This window comes from Oryctolagus cuniculus, chromosome 17 (genome assembly GCF_964237555.1).
Source record: "Oryctolagus cuniculus chromosome 17, mOryCun1.1, whole genome shotgun sequence".
In the NCBI taxonomy this organism is placed as follows: domain Eukaryota; kingdom Metazoa; phylum Chordata; class Mammalia; order Lagomorpha; family Leporidae; genus Oryctolagus; species Oryctolagus cuniculus.
In genome coordinates this window covers 1,738,431-1,757,445 of record NC_091448.1, presented here as the reverse complement: position 1 = coordinate 1,757,445, position 19,015 = coordinate 1,738,431, and the positions used below count along the sequence as shown (strand labels likewise).

At 55.2% G+C, this 19,015-nt stretch overlaps 1 protein-coding gene across 1 annotated transcript in view; it reads left to right on the top strand.

The window, feature by feature from the left end:
- RPTOR (regulatory associated protein of MTOR complex 1) overlaps positions 1 to 19,015 on the top strand; it is a 342,816-nt gene that overhangs the window by 81,975 nt on the left and 241,826 nt on the right. Inside the window, exon 3 of the mRNA XM_070060172.1 lies at positions 6,582 to 6,664. Coding sequence (XP_069916273.1) covers positions 6,582 to 6,664 — 83 coding nt within the window. The remainder of the gene's footprint in view (positions 1 to 6,581; positions 6,665 to 19,015) is intronic.

Below are 19,015 nucleotides of genomic sequence, written 5' to 3'. Positions count from 1 at the left end.
GGTCGGTCAGGTACTGTTCTCCGTGTCAGGAGATGCAGAGAGCTGTGCTGAAAGCTGCGGGCAGGAACGCGCACAGAGAGCTCCGTTCCACACGGGCGCAGCTGCCGCCTGCTTCACCTTTAGCTGCTGCACTTGTGTGCTGTTGGTGGCTGTGACATCACTGCTGCGGAGGAATTACTGATTCTTCCTCAGGTTCCCCTCCAAAAAGAAATGGAAACCTGTGAAGGGTAGGCACAGAAACTTTCTTTTTTAAAGATTTATTTATTTGAAAGGCAGAGTTGGGGGGAGTCGAGGGGGTGGGGGTGTGGGGGGGGAGAGATAGAGGGAGGGAGGGAGGGAGAGAGAGGGAGAGATCTCTTCCATCCACAGGTTCACTCCCCAAATGGCCACAACAGCCGGCACTAGGCCAGGCTGAAGCCAGGAGCTTCCTCTGGTCTCCCACGTGGGTGCAGGACCAAGCGTTTGGGCCGTCTTCTGCTGCTCTCCCATGTGCATTAACAGGGAGCTGGATCAGAAGTGGAGCAGCCAGGACTTGAACCGGCGCCCACATGGGATGCTGATGCCACAGATGGTGGCCTTACCTGTTGTGCCGCAGTATCAGCCCCTACAGAAATGTTTTATAGCTAGAACTACAATTTTAAATAATTTATATATGCTTTCTACCCCACCCCAGACTGGTAACATCATCAGCATGTCACTGTTACTACTATATATTACCATCTAGGGGTTTAGGTAATTAAATTCTAGTTCCTATTAAATGCATCACTGTAACTGTCCTCACTCTTCCCCCGTGCCTTAACCCTCCATTTCTTCTCCTCTACCACAAACAGTCATATTCTTGGGAGGAAGACATAAAGTTAGTTGATTACATGGATTACAGCTGGACAGGCGTCCTGCTGTGTGGCCAGGGAAGGAAGGTTGGGACCGCTGGGTCTCTGCAGGGACACTGTGAGGGGGCTGAGGCGTGTTGTCAGCACTGCGGCTGGGGCAGTGGTGTGGAGAGGGGCCTGGACTCTGCACGGGTGAAGGTCAAGGAGAGGTAGCTTCTGTCCTTCCCAGCTTGCAGGTCTTTGTCCTGGGTCAGTAGAGGGCGTGTGTGGTGACCATGCAGACTGAGCAGAGCGTTCTCCTTACAGAGGAAACTGTTACTGTTCTTGGAGCCACTGACCGCGCTGGTGCCACGGTGCAGCTTGGAGAAGCGGTTCAGTGCTCCCTGACCAGGGCTTGGCTGTCCTTGGGGAGCCTGTAGGAGACCCAGCCCTGCCCTTGTTGGTTGATCATGTTGCAGTCCCAATCACAGCAGAGGGGATTCCCTGGCAGCTTGGACCGTTTGTTCCTCCCAGAACAAGGGGAAATGAAGTCCACATCCAGTTTCTTAACTCATTGATTATAACAGATTTGGCACAGTTCTTCCAGAGAAGTTAGGTTGTCCTGGTTTCACCATGTCACCCTCAGCCAGACGGGCTCCCTGGGCACTAGGCTTTCCCAGAGCTGTGGACTGGACTTCCCACGCGTGGAACGCCTGGAGTCTCCAGTTTGCAAGTTCTTGATGACTTTGGTACGGGTGAAGGCCCCTTCCAACTGCGAAGCCCTGTTGCTGAGTTTTGTGGGTGGTTTTCATTCTGTGTCGTGGGGACAGGTGTGTCTAGGTGAGCCGGCATCAGAGCAGGCAGCAGCAGTGACTGTGGGGGAGCTGTCTGCCGCCCGCGTCTCCCCCACTGCTGCTGCTGGCTCCTTTCCTGTCTGTTGCTGGTTTTGTTGTTGTTGTAGGTACAGATTTGCGTTTGTTTGTCAAATTTTCTGTGAACCTATGATGACCTTATTCTGTTTCCTAGATGGATTGCGGGAGATCGGTCCGATGCTACAAATACTTTTTCCAGTGCTCAAATAATGCGTTAGTCTTTTTAAAGATGCTCCTCTGGCTCCTGTTGGGCTCCTGGGTCTTTGCACCTGGTCCAGGGGGCCTGTGTCTGTGTCTCTCTCCCTGGTCCAGGGGGCCTGTGTCTGTGTCTCTCTCCCTGGTCCAGGGGGCCTGTGTCTGTGTCTCTCTCCCTGGTCCAGGGGGCCTGTGTCTGTGTGTCTCTCCCTGGTCCAGGGGGCCTGTGTCTGTGTGTCTCTCCCTGGTCCAGGGGGCCTGTGTCTGTGTCTCTCTCCCTGGTCCAGGGGGCCTGTGTCTGTGTCTCTCTCCCTGGTCCAAGGGGCCTGTGTCTGTGTGTCTCTCCCTGGTCCAGGGGGCCTGTGTCTGTGTCTCTCTCCCTTGTCCAGGGGGCCTGTGTCTGTGTGTCTCTCCCTGGTCCAGGGGGCCTGTGTCTGTGTCTCTCTCCCTGGTCCAGGGGGGCCTGTGTCTGTGTCTCTCTCCCTTGTCCAGGGGGCCTGTGTCTGTGTGTCTCTCCCTGGTCCAGGGGGCCTGTGTCTGTGTCTCTCTCCCTGGTCCAGGGGTCCTGTGTCTGTGTGTTTCTCCCTGGTCCAGGGGGCCTGTGTCTGTGTCTCTCTCCCTGGTCCAGGGGGCCTGTGTCTGTGTCTCTCCCTGGCCCAGGGGGCCTGTGTCTGTGTCTCTCCCTGGCCCAGGGGGCCTGTGGTCTGTGTTTGTGTTTGTCTCCCTGGTCCAGGGGGCCTGTGTCTGTGTCTCTCCCTGGTCCAGGGGACCTGTGTCTGTCTCTCTCCCTTGTCCAGGGGGCCTGTGTCTGTGTGTCTCTCCCTGGCCCGGGGGCCTGTGTCTGTGTCTCTCCCTGGTCCAGGGGGCCTGTGTCTGTGTCTCCCTCCCTGGCCCAGGGGGCCTGTGTCTGTGTGTCTCTCCCTAGTCCAGGGGGCCTGTGTCTGTGTCTCTCCCTGGCCCAGGGGGCCTGTGTCTGTGTCTCTCCCTGGCCCAGGGGGCCTGTGGTCTGTGTTTGTGTTTGTCTCCCTGGTCCAGGGGGCCTGTGTCTGTGTCTCTCCCTGGCCCAGGGGGCCTGTGTCTGTGTCTCTTCCTGGTCCAAGGGGCCTGTGTCTGTGTCTCCCTCCCGGTATCTTCTATTATCTTATGGTTTACTTCTCAAGAGGTGCAGCTTCCGAGTGTGGTCTGGGATAACCTGGGATAAACTGGGTTTATCAGGTTGAGAGGATTTCCATGGAGGAGGCCTCACTCTGCTCTGTGCCCCCCGAGGTGTTGTTGGGACCCCGGAGCCTCCCGGGTGTAGGGGTGTTGGATGTGGTCCCACTCTGCCCTAGGCTGTGGGTTTAGCATGTGTGTGTGAGGTGACTCATGTGGGTTCTTAGGGCTTACTCGTCGCTTGTGCAGTTCACTGAGCTTCCCGAGTCTGTGCGTTCTTGTCTGGTGTCAGGTTTGGGAAGATTCAGCTGTTCTGTCTCCAACTATTCTTTTGGTCTCTGTGCTGCGTTTCTCATTCTGGGACTCCAGTGATACGAATGCCAGGCCTCTGTTGTCCACAGGCCGTAGGAATGCCAGGCCTGTGTTGTCCACAGGTCTCTTGAGGCCCTCTTCTTGGGAGTTGCCCGCTCTCTGCCAGGGCTGGTTCTTCTGCTCCTAGGGTATCTGCAGTGGGAGAGACTCCCGGAGAAACCGCTGGGTGGGCTTAGTGTTTGTGAAGGTCTGGGGCAGATGTGGTGTTAGGGACGTGGAAAACAAGGAGACTAAGAAACATTGTGGGAAAGCTCCAGAATAAAACACTGCACACGAAGATGTTTTAGCACACCTGTGAGTCAGCGCTGACTCATCTTTCTGGGATGTGACGTCAAGCCTTCGGGAGCTGTCATGAGGGCCGGGGAAGGGATGAAAGTCCCGCCCTCCACGGAAGAGGGGCTCGTGTTATCTGGCGAGGAAGGTCACGGCACGCTGCTGTTGGAGGAAGAAGGCAGAAGCTGTGGCTGAGTTGAAAGTGGCCGCTTCTGGGGTGGGCAGGGGACGCCGCTGCTCATTTCTTCTGAGCCAGCCTGTGGACGAGACCTTGAGCTTAAAGTGGCAGCGGGAAGGCTCCAGGTAGGGGATAGGGTTGAGTCCACGAGAGCCTGGGATCATTGAAGTTTCCTGTTCAAGATGGCAGACCTAGCCAGAGCCCGGAACAGCCAGCGGGAGGAGGAGAGGCCTATGGGGAGGTATCCTCCCATCTAGAGGTCGCGCCAGGCGCTCTCAAAGCACTGTCTATGGACCTTGGGGTCTTGGGAAGTTTGGAGCCGTCCTTATGGTCCCAGCAAGACATCACTGTGCCGCGTGTCCCCCGTGGGTGCAGGGCTGTGGTGGGTGGAACTGTTGGCGCCTCGGCACGGAGCAGAGGGCAGAGCCTCCGACCTCTGCGTCCCTCCCTTCGCTGCCTCCTCTTGACTGTCCTTGGTAGCACAGCAGCCCGTGTTCATTCTGTGCATTCCCCGCCGAGCGTGCATGGAGGGCCGGGCCGGCAGTCCTGGGAACACAGCAGCCCGTGTTCATTCTGTGCATTTCCCCGCCGAGCGTGCACGGAGGGCCGGGCCGGCAGTCCTGGGAACACAGCAGCCCGTGTTCATTCTGTGCGGTTCCCCACCGAGTGCACATGGCAGGCCGGCAGTCCTGGGAACACAGCAGCCCGTGTTCACTCTGTGCGGTTCCCCGCCGAGTGCACATGGCGGACCGGCAGTCCTGGGAACACAGCAGCCCGTGTTCATTCTGTGCGGTTCCCCGCCGAGTGCACATGGCGGACCGGCAGTCCTGGGAACACAGCAGCCCGTGTTCACTCTGTGCGGTTCCCTGCCGAGCGCGCACGGCGGGCCAGCAGTCCTGGGAAGCGCTGCTGCTGTGCCCTCGCGGGAGCTGAGCTGGGGCCGCCCGCCCTGGCACCCATTCCTGGATAGTTTTCTGGAAGATGAGTACTGTGTGCTTGTCACTTGAGGAAGAGAATGGACAGTATTTGTTGCCAGTAATAAAATTTGAAGTTAAACATTAGACTTTGGAAGCCTCATGTCTGCTGTTGTGATGTCAGCAGCCTTGGGGCCTGGGGACTTTCTGAGGTCATGGTCATGATAATGGGTGTGGGTTTTTAAAACAGAGACTGAAATGTAGGGACCTGCACAGCCCAGGGAACGGGTGCTGAGCTGTGCCCTGAGGTCCGTCCTCTCCGGTGCGGTGCAGAGCACACCCTGGAGAACACACGCTGCACCCGGTCCTCGGGCACGGTTCATGTTGCAAATCATGTAGAGGAGCAAGGACAGCAGCAGGTCCTCTGTGGGGCCGGGCCAGGGACACCTGCCTCCTGCTGTCCCTTCTGCCGCTCACACATGTGGCCAGAGCCGCCCGCAGGTGCTGCTCGGTGGGGGGGGGGGGGGCAGTGCCTGCTTTTCATGATGAATATTCATGTTAAAATGTGATGGATTTGGGGGCTGGTGGCGCAGTGGATTAAGCTGCCATTTGCAGTGCTGGCATTCCCATAAGGGCTCCAGTTCAAGTCCTGGCTTCTCCACTTCCAATCCAGCTGCCTGCTGTGGCCTAGGAAAGCAGTGGAGGGTGTCCCAAGTGCTAGCCCCCACACCCATGTGGGAGACCTGGAAGAGGCTCCTGGCTCCTGTCTTCAGCCTGACTCAGACCTACTGTTGTGGCCATGTGGGGAGTGAACCAGCAGATGGAGGATTCTCTCTCTCTGTTAAAGCACCCAGACACACAAAAGAGTTATTATTTTTAAATAATAAAAGATATTTTTAGGGGCCGGTGCTGTGGCGCAGTGGGTTAGAACCACAGCCTGCAGCGCTGACATCCCATATGGGTGCTGGTTCGAGTCCCGGCTGCTCCTCTTCTGATCCAGCTCTCTGCGGTGGCCTGGGAAAGCAGTGGAAGATGGCCCGAGTCCTTGGGCCCCTGCACCCTCATGGGAGACCTGGAAGAGGCTCCTGGCTCCTGGCTTTGGATCGGCACAGCTCTGGCCGTTGCAGTCATTGGGGAGTGAACCGGAGGAATGGAGGACCTCTCTCTGACTCTACTTCTCTCTGTAACTCTGTCTTTCAAATAAATATAATTCTAAAAAAATATTTTACAACGTTCTGTCCCCCAAACAGCAAGTACTGGTGGAAGCAGCCCCCAAGCAGCAGCTCCGTGGGGCCTCAGGAGTCGCGAAGGGCGTGAACGGCCCGGAGGCCCGGCGAGTCTGAGACCTGCAGGTCAGCGTGGCTTCATCTGAAAGCCACTCCTGCAGTGGGCAGGCAGCCACGGACACGTGTGTGTGTGTGTGAGACACTGCTGTTTTGGGAGAACCCTCTGGGAGTATAGATGGAGAAACTGTAAGCGATCATCTCTTAGTCCTTTTCTTTCCTTCTCCTGCGCGTGAACTTGAGGAATCAGGCCACGTGCTGGTCCCTGCAGGGCGCCCCTGCTTTGAGGAAGCTCAGCCCCACGCCTTGTCACACAGAGGCTTGGAGGGACACAGGAACCAGTCGCAGTGCAAGGAAGATGCAGGCGCTGAAACGGGCGGGAGGCAGGCAGGCACCTGGCACATTAGCAGTTCCCACCAGTGAACCCGGGCCTGTGTGTCATCTTTAGTCAGAGGTCAGCAGGAGCTCTGTGAAGCAGAGGTCGCACAGGAAGAATCGTGTCTAAAGCGTGCTTCCTTCTCATTGCTCCCCAGATCCCCTGTCCATGGGTCCTCAGAAAGCCCTGGAAACCATCGGTGCAAACTTGCAGAAGCAGTATGAGAACTGGCAGCCACGGGTAAGCGTGTGTTATTTGCTCTTCCCAGCTTTGCTTCTGAGACTTCCGTCCTCGGTTTCAGGTCTGGATCCAAGCGCGAGTTCTCCGAAGGCCTCGGCCCCTGGAACGTGAGGACCGCGCTCGTGCCTCGCGGGCCTGCTCCGCCTGCGGCCGCCGCGCAGCGACCGCTTGTGGGCCAGGTGCCGAGCCGCCTGCTCGAGTGGGACCCCGAACGTCTCCTCTTGGGGAGGGGAAAGCACGCTTCATGTTGCTCTTGCCTCGTGGTTGTAGTTTTGCACAGAAAATGTTTCTGGTGACTTTCTGCAACCTCCCCTAGTTAGCGCTCGTCCCCTGCCTTCAGCTTTCAGACAGCTGGGACAAAGCACCCAGCACTCAGAAGTGACACCTGTCCCTGCTCTTCTTTGATTCACAAGGTAAGGTTGTTTTCAGGGAGCGGCTAGCAATTAGTGTGTCTTTTGTTGATTTTATATCTCAGTGTTTTTTTTAAAGAACAATGGCATAGAATACAGCTGTGCCAAATTGCCTTTAAGATCTTAAGTTATTTGTAGGCCACTCATAGACCTACTTATTTTTACCTTTTTCATTAACTGGTTTGAAGATTTAATGAACTTAATAAAAATTAGGAATTTGGGGTGTTGTTTGAGGTGGCACTCTGTTCAGCATTGTGTGATGGGCGGATTCTGGAATGATCTGGGGAGGGGTTGGGTCACGCGGTGGGCCTTCCCTGCACACCCCCTGTGAGTTTTTCCCTTCCCCAGGGGAAACAAGTGATGGTGGTGATCACGGGGCGCTGGCCGGCTGAGATTTTGGCGTGTGGATCAGGTAGCACGTGCTCTGGAGTTTAGGGCCCCCGTACGTTGTCCATGTTTCTAGAGTAGCCGGAGATGGATTTGTGCCACCTTTGAGGGTGCCCTGGGTGACTTCCGCGCCGCTGCCTGAGGTGACCGGGTGTGTGGGACGTTTGTGTCCCGGGTGTCAGTGCGTGTGCACTCTTTAGGATGCGGTCTCTCAACGGCTGTTTGCATTGACACCTCAAGGCTTTGCTTTTTTCTCTTTGTTGCCTCTCCATGGTTTATATAAAAACAGAGAAGCCTTCCTCTTGAGGGTGTGTTTGCGGGATACAGGGTGGGAGACAGGCTCCGCGGCAGTGTGCCTTTTAGGCAGACGGACGTGGAAGCCGCCGGGGGAGGCAGAGTGGGGCAGAGCCCGACGCGGGGTGTGGTGTGGGTGGCGTCGGTGTGGAGGCTGAAGCGGTGCCTCCCCTCCTGCTCCTGGCGTCTCCTGGCTTCACTCTGCACTTTGGCTCTTTGCTTTGTTTTAAAATCGAATGTAACCAGGTAAATGCAGGTCTGCCAGCCATGTTCCTCCTAGAACAAGTCATGGCCGTGTTAATTAAAGAATTATTACGTAAAATAGTCCCTTAGAATACGTATGTTTAATATTTCTGGCTATTGTGTGCTTATTCCATTTGGTCTGATTAGTAATTTGTTTCTGAGTGCGAGGAGTTGATTTACGGCTAGCTTTGCGATTTCTTTTAGTTTGCTGCACAGAAATCAGCTGGTTGGTGCTGGCAGGCGTTGATGGAATCATCTGAAGTAGCATTTATTGTGTTTGTGCTCTGCGTTTCTGAGCGCTGACCCCTCCTGTGGTGCGTGATGCCAGGCAGGCAGCATTTATATACAGGCGGGTGGCGCAGGCCCGAAAGTGACGTGTGGGAAAGCACACAGGCGGAGAAGGGGCCTTCCCAGGAGCTTAGCTGTGCCGGGTGCAGCCGTCTGCGTGAGCGGGCCTCAGTCTGGGAGAGCTCCTTCGAGTCAGTGGGCTTCTTTATTTTCTCCCCTACAGATTTACGTATTTGTTTGAAGGCAGAGTTACTGAGGGGGAGACAGAGAGGTCTTCCATCCGCTGGGTCACTCCCCCGACGGCCGTAATGGCCGGAGCTGCGCTGATCTTGAGCCAGGAGCCAGTGCATCTTCCATGAGGCTGCAGGGCCCAAGGACCTGGGCATCTCCCGCTGCTTTCCCAGGCCACAGCAGAGAGCTGGATGGGAAGTGGAGCAGCCGGGACTCGAACCAGTGCCCGTATCAGATGCCAGCACTGCAGGCGGTGGCTTTACCCACTACGCCACAATGCCGGCCCCCAGTGGGGCTCTGAGGACGGATCTGCCGTTGGGAGGGCGGGGTCAAGGCTGCAGGGTGCTCGGGAAGGAAGCCGTGTAGCAGCGCAGGTGGGCATCTGTCCGGTTGCTTTCTGCAGTGGGCTCTGGGCCAAGCCTGGAAGGAAGCTGTCTTGCAGACGGGGTGGGAGCTTCCGCCCACCTTCAGGAAGCAAAGCCACGACTGGGAATCTGTATTTTCCTTCTGAATGCCACAGCTGTAGCTTTCAGTTTCAAGCATGTTAAAGTGTCGCGGCTGAAGCTGCCACCTGTGTCACTAGTATCCCATGTGGGCATCAGTTCAAGTCCTGGCTGCTCTACTTGCAACCCAGCTCTCTGCTCATGGCTGGAAAAAGCAGTAGGAGATGGCCCAAGTCCTTGGGCCCCTGCCACTCAGGTGGGAGACCCAGAAGAAGCTCCTGGCTTTGGCCTGCCCCAGTGCTGGCCATTGCGGATGTCTGGGGAGTAAATCAGAGGATGCAATATTTGTGTGTGTCTTTCCCTCTCTCTCTCTTAACCTTGACTTTCAATTAAATAAATATATCTTTAAAGCAGCTGTACAGTTCTCTGCTGTAGACCTTAGGTGGACTGAAATAGGATGAGGTAGGGGTGCCGCAGGACACCTGTGGCTGGTTTGCCGCTGTTCTGGATGCGTTAGGTCCAGGGTGTGTGGCCTACTGTGCACGTCTCTGCTGTCTGCCATGTCACGTGGGTTCCAGGGGAGCGAAGGAGGCCTTGCACTGTAGCGGTGGTCTCTGGCAGATCTCATGCTGCCTTCCAGAGTTTGCACGAACGTGAGGCAGTTACCATGCTCACATGTGTGTGTGCAAGGTGCCTGGTTCCCACTGTAGGTGAGGGTCTTTCAGACACTGCAGAGCTGAGCACACACCTCACCGCGGTCTCCGGGCACTGGAGTGGCTGCAGGATTAAAGGGACAGGTTGCTGTGCCTCTGCAGTGGACAGTGGGGCGTTATCACGTTTCCTAGACCTTGGCTGTGAAGGCTGCGGATCTGGCCTCTGCGTTCTCTGTGTCCTTGTTGCCAGGCCCACCAGGGGTGACCGGTTTGCGGTAGGGACATTGTCACTAATGCTTCCTGAACTCGGTGCATGCTTCCACGCGGCCGTGCGTGGGAACAGACCAGGGAATGCCCACTGCCTCAGCAGCCGCCCCCATCCAGGACGCACGGAAAACTGACCAGCAGCGCAAGCTCAGGGCCGTGAAGGCTGGCAGCTCCTGCCGCTGCACAGTGCCCAGTTGGGCCTTCCCGCCTCTCCCTGCCTTGCCTGTTGAGGATCAAGTGCTTTGATAAAGGTGCCCCTGGTTCAGGGAGGAATTTAGAGAAACCACAGCGGCCGTGTTTCCTCTGGGGGCTGCCAGGCTGGCTGCCCGGCCCGTATTTCCTTGCCCGGCTGATTGAGCCCATCTCTGGAGAACTGATCAGTGTGCCTCTGTGAGCCATTTCTCTGATTAGAGTTAGGACTTCGCTTTCTTGCCTGTCGGTACACAAGTCTTCCTCTGTGGGGGGCTGAAGAGAAAGTGCCGGATGTCGTGTCAGCTGAAGGCCACAGCCAGCCTCACCGTCCCCGCCCGAGTCAGGTGGCCCTGAGTGGAGATTCTAACGCTGGCAGCAGGGAGTGAAGGCTTTCTAACAAGTCGGAGTTTCTGGCAGTTCAGTAGAACGTGTGGGTTAGGAGCTGGGGCTGGTGCAGCGTGGCTGGACGCATCGCCCGTTTCTGCCGTCCTGTGCTTCCGCAGGCCGGAGGCCGCCTTCCCAGGTGAGGGTTCTCCCTGCTGCAGGTGAGGGTTCTCCCTGCTGCTCTATTAGGAATAAGCGTATTTGAGAACACTTACTGCTTACTAAGAAATTGGATGAAACTGCCGCGGTTGCAGATGTGTGAGGCGCTGTCTGAACCCATTTGTCCAGCCTGTGTGCAGTGCAGGGGCAGGAAGATGGCCTCCAGGGGCCAGGGCGTCTGTGTGGGGCCGTGTTCCTGTCTTCACCACCTGTGTGTGCTGAAGGAGGCCGGGCCTGCGGGCCTGCGTAGCGGCCACGGAATCCCCAGGGAGCCTGCGGGGACTTGGGTTTATGATGCTTCACTGTTCCTTCTTGCTTGGTGAACTGAAGCTGCCGGCTCTGCCTCACACCTAGAAGGGGGAGTCTGGGGAGGAGGGGGCTTGAGAAGGCCAACTGTGGGCGTTGCGCTTTTCCTTTGGACATTCACACGGCTTTGTCCTCTGGATTTGGGGAGGGTGCGGGTGTTATTTGCAGAACCCCATGTTTATGTGTCATTCTGTGTTTCATGGGGGTTGAGATTAGCATAGCTGGAGTTGAGGCTTTATCACCTCCTTCCTGAAATGGGGCTGACTACTGGGCCTGCCCACCTTTGAGAGGGTCCAGTGGCCACATGGGCAGGACAGACTGCCACACTCAATGTTAACCTACCAAACTGCCAGGCCCTGTAGGAGTGCTCAGCACTGGGGCTGGTTGGGCCTTGGAGAGTGCTGTGGGCAGGTTCTTGGGTCCCGCTGACTCCTCTCCTTGATCCAGTTATAGTCTGTGATGCACGGGCCCCGGGTGGCTTCGAACATCAGCTGTCACTGCAGGTAACTCTACCTGCCTCCCGCCCCGGTGTTTTGGAATGAACTTTTCCTGGGGGTGCAGTGAGGACCCTCGAGTGAGTGGGTTGTGTCTCCTTAGACTCTCAGAGTCAGATTTTGATGATCAAGGAGGACGTTTCATGCTTAGGACGGTGTCCCCGGGGCACGTGTGGAGTAGACCAGTGGAGTGACCCCACAGAGGCTCCTGCCTGAGGCAGTGACGTGACGACATGCCTCTGCAGTTTCCAGGACAGCTCAGCTGGTGACCACGGCCCTGTGAGCACGATTGGCACCAGTCCCTGGAGTGCCCCGATGTGTTCCTGTCGCGTCCTGGGGCTGGCCCTCCCTCCTCCTGACTTTGCTCGCCTGGTTCACCTGCTCTGAGGTCGTGAGGTTGGGCCTCATCCGTCTTGTTTGTGTTTCTGTGGCCGGTTGTAAACGAGGACTCGCAGCCAAAGGCAGAATTGTGAAGGTGGCTCACAGCTGTGTAATGAGGATCTCGGCGGAGCCCTCTGCACGCTGTGCTCATTAAATTTGCACAGCGGTGGGACAGCCTCTGGTTGTCTTGGGGTAGCTGCATGTTGACGCTTTGCTTAGCCACTTCCTGCCCATCGTGTTAGGAAGCGTACCTGGGACAGTCACCTCCTTTGTGTTTCTGCCTTGGCCTTAATCATGCTTCATCTGCCCCCCTCCGTCGCTTCCTGCTGGCGGCTTTCCGGGGTACAGCTTGGGGAGGACTCTGCTGCGTGCGCTCAGCCGGCAGCTCCTTAGTCAGCGCTGCCCACACACTTCCCTCGCGCTGTCCCCGGAGACTGCGGGGCTGGAAGCTCCTGGGAGTGAGCTCAGATCACGGAGAGCAGCCGCTGCAGGCTCCTCACCCTCACTCCACCCGCTGTCACTAGCGCTGAGCCGCGTGGCGCGTTCACTCTCAGAAATACAGCAGCCACCGTGAACAGAGGGGAAGAGGAGGGAGTGCTTTTGCCTGGGGGGAGGATGAGTGTCCCTTCAGGATGCCCCTCCGTCAGGACTGACCTGGGCGGGCACCCTGCCTGCCAGCCCTGTGGGGGCCACCTGCTCTCTGAGGCAGCCAGAGGGGCTCCTAGCAGAGCCTGGTTCTCAGCCCACGCTGTTCTGAGCAGTCCCTGGGCAGGAGGCCCCGGGGACGCACCTCGCCCGGTCAGGTCCCAGAGCCTGGGTGGGCCGGCGCCTGCTGTGCTGACTGGCCTGGCCTCCCCTGCGGGCAGAGCTGTCTCCTGCTGCCATTGCTCTGGGACAGGGTGGGCATGTGAGACTTGGCCCCGTGAGAAGCTCCTGGCCCTGTTGAGATTTGCCCTTCCACTCCCGAGATACGTAACCGTCAGTGCACATGTGGGGTTGATGGGGAGCTGAGGCTTTGTGCCCGTGTGCCAGGACCGTCACTTCCTTCCTGGTGCAGGCCTCGCCCGGGGCACTTGCTGACAAGTCTCCCAGCCTCCTTGCCCTGGCAGAGGAGAGTCCGGCCCCTGTCGTTAGCAAGACTTCAAGGACATCGCCCCCCACCTCCGGCCCTGTAGCCAGGGAGTTGTCTGTGTGTGTGATGAATTGTGGGTGAGCTTGAGGACTGAAGCTGCACTCACAGGTCTCACCTGCACCGCGGGGCCTGTGATACAGGGTGCAGGTGCCAGGGTGAGGGCTGGAATGCTGGCTCCGGCGGGGAGAGCAGAGGGTGGGACGCTGGGGGGAGTGGAGCAGGAGCCCACCTCACGAGGGGAGTTTAAATTTGCAGGCAGCCACGTGGGCAAGTGCCAGGCTAGGGAGGTCAGCAGGGACGGCCACGTAGAAGTTTCTGTGGTGCCTGGTGGCATTTTACAGGGAGACTTTCTCAGGGGTGTTCATGCCGAATTTGTGGGCTCCCCAAGGCTTCTGCACAGCTCCCCCTGGAACGTCAAGGGTTTGTTAGTGTGACAACTAGTAGGTATTTAAAAAATGATGTGGAATTCTTATAAAATTCACAATTTAAAATGTACAATCCAGTGGCTTTTAGAATGTTCTAGAAGCATGGTTGTGCAAACCATTGCTCCCGTGCAGTTCCGGAATATTGTGGTCACCCCATCGGCAGTCAGTGCCCCTGCCCCTTCCTCCAGGACCTGGTGGCCACCAGTTGCGGCCTCTAGCCTACTCTGAATGCTTCGTATAGATGGCCTCTCAGGTCATGCAGCCTTTTGTGCCTGGGCTCTTTCCCTTGGCATGATGCTTTCCGGTCCCTCCGTGTCACCGCACGTGCCAGTAGTCCAGCCCTCGTTAGAACTGAGTGGAACCCACGGTGTGGCTGTGCCCCATCGTCAGTCTGCACGCTCTGCGGAGAGATGTCTGGGTGGCTGCAGCTGCTTGCTATCCTGAACGTGCTGCTGTGTGCACCGGGTGTGAGTTCTTGTCTAGACCTAGGTCTCCGGCTCTCTCGGTGTGTGCTGGGAGTGAGTTGCTGTGCCAGGCGGTAGCCCTGTGTTCACCGTTACAGGCGCTGCAGGAGTTCCATGGTGGATGTACTGTCTTTCCATCCCTGCTGGGAGTGTGTGAAGGTTCCATGTCCTTGCCAACATTTGTTGTTTTCTCTTTCTAGAAATTACCGTTATTGTGGCTGTCCTAGTAGGTGCGGGTAGAATCTCCTTGCTCTTTTGATTCTTTTCATGAACTTATTGGCCATTTGTCTATTTATTTCTTTTCTTTTCTTTTTTTTTAAGATTGTATTTATATCTTTGAAAGGTAGAGTTACAGAGAAAGGAGGAGAGAGAGAAAGAGAGAGAGAATGAATGAATGAATGAATCTTCCATCCACTGATTCACTGTTCCAAATGGCTGCAACAGCCAGGGCTGGGTCAGGCTGAAGCCAGGAGCCCGGAGCTTCATTTGGGTCTCCCACCTGGGTGCAGTGACCCAAGGACTTGGACCATCTTCCGCTGTTTTCCCAGGCCATTAGCATGGAGCTGGATTGGAAGTGGAGCAGCCAGACTTAAACAGGCACCCATATGCTTCCTGGGCAGATGCTTTATCGACTGGCCTTTTCTTTATTTTTATTTTTTTTTTTTTAAAGAATTATTTGTTTGTCTGATAGAGTTACAGAGAGAGAGAGAGAAAAGCAGAGGCAGAGAAAGAGAGAATCTTCTGTCCACTGGATTGGAAGTAGAGTGGCTGGGACTCGAACCAGCGTCCATATGGAATGCCAGCACTGCAGGCTGTGGCCAGCCTCCTGTCTGTTTGCTTAGGAGAAATGTCTGAGTCCTGCCTGTGTTTTAGCTGGGTTGTTTCTTGTTGGAGTTGTTGGTTCATAATGGAGGCTTTTAAGCTGACTAAGGCATGATTTTTGTTGTGAGGACTGTTTCCCAAATATTATGTTCAGTGTCAGCTGAGAGCCTCATAACATGTAATTCTTAAAATCGTGTTTTGTTTCTTAGATTTGTTTCATAAAAATTTACTAAGAGGTCTGTGACTACACTGATAAGTGCTCCATGTGATTCCTGTGTGTTTGCGTTAGGTGTGTTTTGGTTCCACAGAGCACTGGTCCACTCACTTTATTGTGTGGTAGGAGAGCTCCTGTCAGGGTCACTGCCTGCAGGGCTGTCCAAGCCCTGGGACCCTGTGAAGTCCGGGCCCAGGGTAGACGGGGGGCTCAGCAGTGGACAGAGGTACCTTTCTACCCCAGTGCCCCGTGGCTGTGGGCTTGGGCCTTGGGTGCCTGGCCTGTCTACCCTGAGGTCATTGTTGCCTTGCCCTGGAGTTCGGTTCTGCACCTCACCGTGTATGGCTTTCTGTTGTGGTCGTTTCTTGACACATCTTGGATGACTAGTCCCCAGGGCCCCTCAGGATCCAGACCCTCCCTGCACCCATGGAGTGCACGTGCTGGTGGTCTCCTGGCTCTGGCTCCCTGCTCACCACAGTACTTGCGTGATTTTCAAAGTTAACTTTTTCCCTGACAGTATTTGTTTACTGGGTGGCCAGGCTGCATGGCCAAGATCAAGAGGTGGATAGATAAGTGCCACCCAGGGAAAGGAGAGCCTGTGGTTAGAGGTCCCCGAGAACAGGTAGCATGGCCCCAGGCTCAGGTGGTCAGCCCCCATGGCCAGGGAATCCACGCCACAAGCCACCCAGGCGCATGGCTGCACATACTGCACTTTGGGCTGCAGCAGCAGGAGAAAGCTAGCTACGGCAGAACCAAGGGAATCTGGGAAATCTGCCTGCCAAGACCACCGTATCCGCGTGAGTGAGGACAGGTGTTTCCATCAGGTGCGCCCAAAGGTGCAGGCAGCATGAGGAAGGGGGCAGAGAGCCAGACTGGCCCAGCTGCCTCGTGTGACCGGCCAGACCGTGGAGCGCTTCTGCAAGGGGGAGGCCCCCGCGGGGGGACTTGAAGCAAGTGGCTTGTACCAGGAAGTTCTTCTTTTAAAGAGCTGTTCGTTGTCTTGTAAAGTTGCCCTGGACCATATAATATGTCCTCAATGGAAGCTGTCTTTTTGTATGAGTTTTAGTTATTTGTTTTACAAATGAAAATTTTAGCCTAATTCCAATAAAATCTAAGGAGAGAGCACAATCAAGGAGAACTAACTCAAGATTTGAGGAAACCAAAAGAATCTGAGTGTTCATGAAACTTTGAAAGTAAATTAGAAAACCCATGGGAGATACATAGCTTTCTAAGGAAATAAGTGACCTCTGGAAAGATAAAAATATCAAATCAGTATACATAGAAGAAAGAATGTTACTTGCTTTCCCTTCCAGAAGGTTTCAAACTTTGAAGGTACACAAAATCAAAATTAAGACTCACTTCTGGGCCCAGTACTGTGGTGCAGCGGGTTAAAGCCCAGGTCTGCAGTGTTGGCATCCCATATGGGTGCCAGTTCAAGTCCCGGCTGCTCCTCTTCCCATCCAGCTCTCTGCTGTGGCCTGGGAAAGCAGCAGAAGATGGCTCGAGTCCTTGGGCCCTGCACCCATGTGGGAGATTCGGAATAAACTCCTGGCTCCTGGCTTTGGATCGATGCAGCTCTGGCCATTGTGGAAGTGAACCTGGGAAATGAACCAGTGGTTGGAAGACCTCTCTCTCTGCCTCTACTTGTCTGTAACTCTGCCTTTTAAACAAACAAACAAATAAATAAATCTTTTTTATTTTAATTTTTTTTTTGACAGGCAGAGTGGACAGTGAGAGAGAGAGACAGAGAGAAAGGTCTTCCTTTTTGCCGTTGGTTCACCCTCCAATGGTCGTCTCGGCCGGCGCTGGAAATCTTTTTTTTTTTTTTTTTTTTTTTTAAAGAAGTCCCATTCTTTTTGCAGCTCTGTAGTTGCTTGTTTTAATTTGAATGTGTTTTTATTTGTTCAGTTGGTAAGAGAGAAAGGGAGTGTCTGAGTGGCGGCTGTGTTAGATTTGAGTAGGCCTGCCTCAGGCCCTTGTTCGGGCTGGTGGACCTGAGTAGGACTGGAGAGGGTGTGGGTGGCAGGAGCATGTCTGGGCAGGGAGAGGGAACCCATGTCTTGAAGCTCTGTGACTTGTCCTGCTGTGTTTCCTAGACTCCTGTCTTGGTCTAAGTGTTGGTTTTTGGTGGCCGGGACAGCTGGCTGACTTGCTTTTTCACATCTCAGAGCACTCAGTGAGTGTGCAGAGGATGTACAGGGAGCAGCAATGGGGCTCTCCATTTACTGGGGCAGCCTGGGCTGGGTCTGTCTGGCCGCCACTCTCACTGCAGCCGGCCCGTCTGGAGGTGTAGCCAGGAACGGCGATGCCCAGAGGGGCTCCCTAGAGGCGGGCTCCCTGAGCTCTCGCTGGGTAGAGGGCTGCCCCAGCCCGAGTATTTTACAGTGAGTGTGACGCTTGATCTGTCTGTGTTTAAAGCTGCCACCCTGCTTGCTAGTCACTGGATTTTTGTCTCATTTGCTCTTTACTTTTTCTTCTTTCTTGACATTATGAATCAACTTTAAAATTTTTCCCTTTTCTCTTCTCTTTCTGTCAACGTTTGAGTGTATTTAAGCTCTGGATTTGTTAGTGGTGGGGCACATGCGCTGTCCCACTTTCCCGACATCGCAGGAGTCCTGGAACATGGTACCGCGGCACTCACCCTCCCCCTGGTGGCGTCACTGTCGTGCGCTGTGGCTCTGCAGGTGTTTTAAGCCCCGGGAGACAGTGTTATTCAGACTTCTCTGTATTCCCTCCTCCTCCTTCAGCCTGCAAAGCTTGTTACTTTTTGTGGGAAGCTGCCCCAACAAATTGACTTAGTATCTCTTTGTCTGAATTTAATTTTTTTAAAAAAGACTTGTTTATTTATTTGAAAGTCAGAGTTATATGTACATATAAAGAGGTCTTCCATCTGCTGGTTCACTCCCTAAGTGGCTGCAATGGCTGGGCTAAGCCAGGCCAAAGCCAGGAGTCAGGTGCTTCATCCAGATCTCCCACATGGATGGCAGGGGTCTAAGTACTTGAGCCGTCCTCCTCTGCTTTCCCAGGCCATCAGCAGGGAGCTGGATTGGAAGTGGAGCAGCTGGGACTCAGCCATTGCCCATGGACGCTGTGTGGCAGGTGGCAGCTTTCCCCACTGCACCACAACACTAGACCCTCTATTTAATTCTTGGAGACTATTTTTGCTGAGTATAGAATTCCATATAAACACACACCTCTCAGTTGGGAAGTATTTTCTCCTTCAAGCTTCTATAAGTCTTTTTTTTTTTTTTTTAATTTATTAATTTGAAAGGCAGGGTTATAGAGAGGCAGAGGCAGAAAAAGAGAGAAAGAGAGAGAGAGAGAGAGAGGTCTTCCATCCGCTGGTTCACTCCCCAAATGGCCCCAACAGCTGGAGCTGCGCCGATCCGAAGCCAGGAGCCAGGAGCTTCTTCCAGGTCTCCCACGCGGGTGGACCGGAAGTGGAGCAGCTGGGACTCTCACTGGCGCCGTACGGGATGCCTGCTCCACAGGCGGCGGTTTTTCCTGCTGGAAGTCTCAGAGGGGACCTTGGCTGTGCCCTGCCTTTTGCCTCCCTCCTGGCTGGCTGGAAAAGCTTTCCTTTGGCTTGCACCATTTTACTGGGGTGTTCTCGGAAGTGACGGTCTTCCTGTTTACCTTTTATGGTGCTGCTTCGGCCTGTGGGTGGTAGAGTTACAGAGAGGGAGGGAGGGAGGGAGGGAGAGAGAGAGAGAGAAAGAAAGAGAGAAAGAGAGAGAGAGAGAGAGAGGTCTTCCATCTGCTGGTTCACTTCCCAAATGGCTGCAATGGCTAGAGCTGGGCCGATCTGGAGCCAGGAACCAGGAGTTTCTTCTGGGTCTCCCACATGGGTGCAGGTGCCCAAGGACTTGGGCAGAGGACTGGATGGAAAGTGGAGCAGCTGGGACTTGAACCAGTACCCATGTGGGATGCTGGCACTGCAGGCAGTGGCTTTACCCACTGCACCACAGCACTGGCCCCTGTTTGGTGATTTCGATTACGTCACTGGACACTGGTTCTGCACAGCTCCGCCTCTCCTCTCCTTCCGGGGCTCCAGTTGGAGTGCTTTTCAGCGTCTCTGCTGAGATCCAGGTTAGGCTCTGCTTGGAGCTTTCCCTCTCCGCTTCTGTCGGGACGACTTCGTGCTGACCTGCCTCACCACAGT